Genomic DNA, 7756 nt, shown 5'->3' on the forward strand with positions numbered 1-7756 from the left:
TAATCTTACTTTTGTGGTTTTGACTCGAGTCAAGTCGAGTCATTTTCAATTCATCACCGAGTCAAGTCCGAGTCCAAGTCACCGTTTAAAGGCTCAAGACCGAGTCATAGCGTTATGACTCGAGTCGAGTCCAAGTCACAGTATTGTAGTCATGTTCAACCCATGTTTTCAATCCTGAATTAGCTTATAGCTTATATAGAATCACCGAATTCATCCTGCATGCTATCTGATATAGAACCAACGAATTCACGTCTAGATACCAGCTGATGGAGAATCAACAGATGCATGTTTATGTGGGCGTATAGTTTTTCTTTCACATTATCAGGTGGTTTACTAAAAAAAGGTCAGCTTTCCTGCTCAGCTCCCGAAATAGCCGCCGGAGCGTTACTAATATGAGAGGAAATTTTAGATTAACTACAAATAGAGATTTTCGAATTTTACCGGCCACCTCATGATATTGTTATATTGTGTAAAAATATGATTCGTAGCAAATTTGGCCCAATTCCAACTAGAAAAAGCGAATTTATTAGAGTGGAGTATTTTTGATATGAAAAAATAGTCGGCTTACTACTAGCACGTAATTATATTACATAAAATAATTTCTCACCAAAAACACTCCCTTTAATTTTTAAATATAAAATTTTCTCCTCTCATATCATTGATTCTACTTTTAAAAATTAAGCAAGATTCAGTGTTCTTTTTATGCAACATAACAATTTTACCAACTAGCCACCCAGTAAAATAAATAAGAAGTTATTTTTGCACAACCCTATTGTACAAACATCACACAACATCAGCCATTCATTATTACTCACGTGCACAATGCACATATACCTAACAAAACGTCAAATGGACGGAGTGTATTGTGTGTTTTCAGTTCACTGACAGCAGATCAAATCAATGATGAGTTACAATTCAAAAATACTTAAGTGGAAAGGAGATCCTCATATATGTTATAGCGTCATGGCCTTAGAATAAATCCACATCTACTGAAACACGTTCCACTGGTGCACTAGATACAGGAATTGACAAGCATTTTGAACCACATTGAAGAGCATTGGATACTCATTATTTCTGGTCGCCCAATAATGCGAAGAATCATCGCCTTCAAATCTACACATGGGCTTAGCAGTCTCTTCCAAGTAATTGACCATCTGAGTCATTTCATTGCCTTTAATTGAACTTTGCTTCGATTGTTTGCTTGTATAATTGAAAAGTCTCGAGTACTTTGATTGCGGAGGATCTATTACCTCTTCATCACTGGATGATTTTGTACAATGCATCGATACTATATGAGACATTGTCTGTTGTTTTTACGGCGGTATATCTGATATCAGACGAGTGCAACGAAAGCAGTGGCGACAAATAGCGATATCGGCAGAATTCGTCATACGCGTTGATCGCAAATTACGATTCGCAAATTTCTTCATCTTCAAGTCATATAAAATATGCCTAGTCAATGACTTGTATCAAGTCATGCGTAATGACTCGAGTACAAGTCGAGTCAATCCAAATATTGACTCGAGTCGAGTCGAGTCATTTTTCATTTTCAAGAAAATTACTCGAGTCAAGTCGAGTCACCAAAAATTCGTGACTCGAGTCATTACAACTCTGGGTATCAACAATACTGACGAGAATAGTCCGCTACAACCTGTGGTTCGAATCCCCGTTCGAACCATCTTCTATGTGTCGGAGGTTTATCTGGGCTCCTCAGCGCTAACCTCACTGCAATAGCAGTGTCTCGAAAAGCCCAGTATGATGGTGAGCCGCGCCAGTAAGAAGTCGGCAGTAAAGAACAAGTCCGGATGCATGAAAGAGAGAGACTGAAGTTGGGAGCGCGCGAGTGTGGAAGTCGTCCGGAAAGAATACGAAAAAAGCAAAGAACCTGAACATTACTGATATCATTGTCGTGGTGTACATGACCTTAATAGGCGATAAACACCACTGTTGTATGTGTTAAATAAACCAAACCAAGTCCGCTACAACGCCTAATTTCAAAATATTATACCGTAAAATTACGTAACGAGTTCTATCCCACGACATTGCTTATAGAAATAGACATCGTACCTATTCCAATAGTTCGATTCGTCATATTTCAGTCAAATATTCATCTTGTTTTCAGTGGCTTGAAGAGAACGTTTCGAGAGCATATAGCCAATGACGAAAACGGACATTTTGAACACATCGATGATGATCGTGAGTATCTTTAAAGTCATGACATGTTTGCAATCCCAAATTTCAGGCGACGCCAGGGCTACTGTGTAGAGTTCACCACTGTCACTCGGCACTACGGTCTGTTATTTTTGACGTAAGCCATGTCGCGATGAAATAATTCGTGGCTGTAACTGTAACGATAAGAGAGTTTCGTGATTGGATAGTGAAGAGGACTCGGCTAAATTTCAAATGATAGCAGAGCGGTATATTGGAGATGTATTGGGCTGAACTTAGACTCTTCTTTAACGCATAGTTTTGTAAGCAAGGAATCTTCCAAGGGCTCCGAGAATACCAACGTGTCAGCAGACTTCACGTACATGTTCTTTTTCTGTCTAGCCAAAGAATTTATCGCTGAAGGCTACGACGAAAATGGAAACATCAATGAGAAAGCAGCAGCGGAAAGTTTGTACCTTTAAAATACTGTTATGTGATTACAAACTGATTGGATATGAGCAGGGCCGAAACAGCACTTCGTCAGCCCCCCCCCCCAAACGCTGGTCTTGGGCCCCCATATGATGATAATCCAAACCAGACCCCCCACAGCCTGTGCCCTGTTGTTTACCGCTACTTATCATCTACATTAGGGATTGATTACTGAGTAAGCTTTTTTCGCCTAAACGCGTGTAGCGCAGAGATTTTTTTAATTCATGATTGAATTCGCGATTTTTTTTGGGGTCGGGCAGGAAGAGTACACAAAAGTCAAGATATTTGGCAACTTGAAATCGGGATTGGGAAATTTAAAAAAAAACTCTCTAATTTATGCTAATTCACGAAATAATTTGGAGCCCCTTTCGAGCTCGCCCCCCCCCAATTGGGGGGATTTGGGGTGCGGCAGTTACGGTCCTGGACATGAGCCTGGATTCCATGATTGTGAACAAGTCACTAGGTTCCGAGTCACAAGTCAATCTCACTTTCATAGTATTTAATCGAGTCAAGTCGAGTCATTTTAAACTCACCACCGAGCCAAGTTCGAGTCCAAGTCAGTGAGTAGAGGGTCGAGTCCGAATCATAGTGTTGTGACTCGTCTGACTCCAAGTCATTCTGCTCACTGTTTAATTTTAAGTTCGATCCGGTTCAACCCAATTTTTTCAACTCTGCTGGAGTGATATAGACTGGCACGCACTCATAATATCGTAATTTTTCTCTGTCCCAACAGTTTCTTTCCCTATTTCCCAAGTATCAGGATTGATAGACGCAATACAAATAATGTGGTGACTTTTCTATTTTTGGATATTACAATGAAATGTCTGTCTTGACCGTCCTAGTCCCGAGTAGTAGGACTTGGTTCGAGTCATACACAATGACTCGACTGCAAGTCGAGTCAATACACATATCAAGTCGAGTTGAGTAATTTTATACGCATTTGACAGAAATGACTTGAGTCAAGTCGAGTCAATGCAAAATCGTGCTAGATTCACATTTGCGTTGCGCTTAACATGTCTTCAGTATAGTCCAGTGTTGGGATGACTCGAGTCACCTTTTTCGCATGACTTGACTTGACTCGAGTCACTTTGCTAAAATGACTTGACTTGACTTGACTCGGAGTATCAGAAATGTGGATTGACTCGTGACTCGGAGAAAAATTCACGAGTCAATTTCAAGTCATCAAGTAATTGTTGTCGATAAAAACCACTGTATCTTACTTATGTTCAGATTGTTCGCGAAACGCTTGCGTAACCCGTGACAGCGACCAATCCTTTAATGACCGTGCGTTTCATTGAGCCTCGACTGTTTTCTCACAAATAAATTGACCGCACGCGAAGCTTACAGCTTACGTTGTCGTAACTCTAGAAGTAAAGTAACAGAACAGCAAAATGTATATTTCTGTTCTCTGTTCTTACCTTCACCAAACCTCTTGTTTTATTGAAATTGAAGTAAAATATAGTTTATATAGTCCTCAATCATTGGCGCAGGCTCGAATGGTATCATATCTATTTGAAAATGGGTAATGTATTGTACCTTATCAATTCGTTTCTATATATTGGCTGGTAACTATAAACTGAGGTTGAGGCTATGCAATTACGTAGTTTAACAGTTCTGCGTATATGTGAGCGATACAGCGCCTTCTTGCGTGTATATTTAGCTCTATTTTCGTTCATCGTTTCGGAATCAATGACCACTTAAACTGTATTTCGGACAGCTAGCAAATTGCAATGACGTAATCATGCATCATACATACTTCGAAAGGGCAAATTGACTTGAAATGTGACTTGACTCCTGACTTGACTTGACTTGACTCGAGTCACCTTTAAAATTGATTGACTTGACTTGACTCGAGTCAAAATGTACAATGACTCGAAATGACTCGTGACTCGAAGGTAGTGACTTGATCCCAACACTGGAGTCTTCCATTTTTATTTTACCAAGAAGTCAATTTACGAAGTAGTGCTTAGATTGCGTATCGAATTACGTAAAGTTATGTCGAAAAATGGTCAGAAATACTTTAACCGCAACCGTTCTCAACCTTTACTAACCCGCCTAACGCCTACGTGGATCTGCATGCTTTTGCAGAACCCAAACAATTATTATCGACAATATGCTGCTATCGCTATCAAAAGTCCTGGCTGCCGCTAGTTGGGGTCTAGATTCACAGGATTTATTTGTAACGTGACCATCGGAGAAGCGAAGTAACTTGTCCGCCAATATTTTCGAACTCTCCGGCAGGAACAGTACGCATGTCAAAATAAAGGGATGCATTATAAGCGTTTCCATAGTTGCATTTCAACTAAATTCCCGTCAATGCATGCTTGTCGGCGTGTTGCATCATACCCTGACGAGAGATAAGCGCCACTACCAATTTTTACCATACTAATGATAATAATAATAATAATAGCTGATCACAACCTACTGCAAAAAGAATCAGAAAAACACTCCAAATACGCAGAGCTCAAAATGGAATGTGAGAAAATGTGGCGATGCAAAATAATCATTGTACCGATAGTCATTGGTGCTACAGGGGTCGTGAGCAAAAAACTCATGAGACATATCCAACAAATTTCGGGTAACGTTCGATTCGACATGATCCAAAAGATCACATTATTGGGCACTGTGCACATTCTTCGGAAGGCCTTGAATGCACCACTGGACTAAAATTATACTTGTGAATCACAGCATAATTTCTGTAATTTCGATTCTTCATCTTCAATCATCTCTACCTCTGCTCTGTAACCCTTGCCAATTCTTCATCTGCTGCAATTCTGTAATCTGACTTCTCCGTGTATTACATAGGAATAACCATTTGAATGTATTACTGAAATTTTAAAAATTTTCTCCAATCTCGCCATTTTCCTTTGGGGGCAGGTTGCTCCCCGGATTATGTGTGTATCTACCAGTTTTACTGTGAATAAAGAATATAATAATAATAATATTAATTTGTAATGCGGTTCCTGAGATAGAACCATCGAGCTATGTCAGCCGTCCTCCTATTGTTGTTTGGCTCTGACAAATATAGTCGACTTTGCTTCGAAACATTTCGATACTAGCTAAAAACAACCTTGCAGGTTACCATAATGTTACCAAACATGCATTCTTATTCTCATTAATGGTAGAATTTTCAATTGTCTGGGCATTGCACTTTTACAGGCCGGAACATGAAACATGCGACTGAAACGTATCTCGGAGACTCCCAGCACTATGTTGCTGTCGTTCGATGCTATAAGCACGGTATGCATTGTTTGCCTCCTCCTCATTCCACATGTTATTGAGAACGGACTCATGGGTTGACTCAAATGGAAATTCGGTAGTGACATAATTCTCCGCATTGAAAAACCTGATGATTAATGATGAGATGTTGCAGCAATTCGTCACAACAATATACTGGCGAACTCGTAAACAAATATGGTGAACTTGAGCTTTCTAGGGAATGACTTATCGACTACGAAAAACGGCATATATCACAACCTGCAACATATTGGTGTCACAGGTAGCCTCTGTATGCCACCTGCAGTTCAAGAACTTGTTTGGTACGCAATATGATATCGCACCATGAATAGTCTTGTGAAACCTGTTTTTCAATGTTGAGTTGGGGTCAACAGGGATTTATGGGCTTCAACGTCAAGTTATAAAATGAATTTTATTTTTCGCAGTGTGACAGCATATATTCTCGTTACTCAAGGGAATCAACTCTTGCTTCTGGACTCGAAGCATCACAATTGATACTCGACTCATTAGATCAGTGGTTCCCAATCGGCTGGGAATTCCCCACTGGTGGGGAATGCAATGGTTTCTGGTGGGGAATAGACGCATTTGTAAAACATTATATACAGGACAGTCTATATATTCACTGAGACACATGCGCAATTGCCGTTACCAGTTAACGGCTCTGGAATATATGTATCGAAAATTATATTGCGTGTTGTTCGCATAAACTCATTTCAACTCTTGATAACCAATGATGGCGTCACAAACGCATCTAGCACGACCAGTATCACGTGATGCGTTTTACGTTGCAGTTTAAGGCAATTGCATTGCGTACTGGTGTGGTTGTGTGTATTTGTGTACTCAAACAATCAAATAGCTGACCCATAATGACAAAAGTTTTGACTAGTGGGGAATAAATAAGGCTCGGAATAAATATGATGTGGGGAATAAAGACAAAAGGGTTGGGAACCACAATATTAGGTTATTCTGATCGATGCAACCAGCACGAATCAGGTGGTCATGCAGCACCATGTGATAAATAATAAGTGTGATTCTAGGTTACTTCACTGTATTAAAAGATTTCCCATCATTACAGGTTGGGTGATTTATATTTGGACAAACACGAAAAAGGTATCGGCCGAGCTACTCTTATACATTCACAACGATTTGCTGAAGCATGGAGTATCTGCGCCTCTTCGATTGAGTGGCTGCAGAGATATAAAGGATATCTAAAATCCAAGTGCTATATGCAGAGTTCGATTGCATTAAGGGATTATGAATTAATTGGGATTATAATATGTATTCAAAACTCCTGAAGGTATAATTGGTATAATAGGCATATTGAATTAACTATATAGCTTTATAATTGGTAGAATTGGCATATTGAATAAACTAAAGTAATTCAATATCGTTGCTGTTTCTTTAACTAAATGATTCGGTGATCAAATTTCAGATCAAATTTCAGAAGCAATCAGTCATATCACTACAGACATGGGGTGATTACTTCATGAATGTAATCGATTGCGATTACAATTACTTCCGAATGACGCGATTACGATTACAGAAAAATCAGGAAGTAGTCGATTACGATTACATTGGAAAAGTAATCACGATTACTCACGATTACATTTATTTTGCATTTTATAAGTTATATTGGAAGGCAATATGTGGATTGCGCAGAAAAGGCCTAATGAGATGACAAACTTACTTTAAAAAATATGTGTCATTTAGGGTTAGTTCGGATATCAATAATTTTCACTATCCGGATAACGGATATATCCGTATATTTAGAATCTGGCTAACCGGTTAACCGGATAATGACTGCTAAGTGAGATAATCGGTTTCACGAGGTCTGCATGAAAAATGGATCGCAAAATCATTACACAGTGTTATTGTAGATTTA

The 7756-nt window shown here is 39.2% G+C and overlaps 1 protein-coding gene across 2 annotated transcripts in view; it reads left to right on the plus strand.

Moving 5' to 3' along the window:
- The window catches only part of LOC145443718 (uncharacterized), a 441881-nt gene extending 434622 nt beyond the window's left edge, over positions 1–7259 (plus strand). For both annotated transcript variants that reach the window (XM_080321671.1, XM_080321672.1), the window contains exons 4-7: positions 2123–2196; positions 2551–2616; positions 5797–5877; positions 6950–7259. In XM_080321671.1, the coding sequence (XP_080177797.1) occupies positions 2123–2196; positions 2551–2616; positions 5797–5877; positions 6950–7086 (358 nt within the window). In that variant the 3' untranslated portion in view covers positions 7087–7259. The remainder of the gene's footprint in view (positions 1–2122; positions 2197–2550; positions 2617–5796; positions 5878–6949) is intronic.
- Positions 7260–7756: the final 497 nt, after the last annotated feature.

Source organism: Botryllus schlosseri, chromosome 7, assembly GCF_051294905.1.
Source record: "Botryllus schlosseri isolate E-star chromosome 7, Bs_hap1, whole genome shotgun sequence".
NCBI classification, from domain to species: domain Eukaryota; kingdom Metazoa; phylum Chordata; class Ascidiacea; order Stolidobranchia; family Styelidae; genus Botryllus; species Botryllus schlosseri.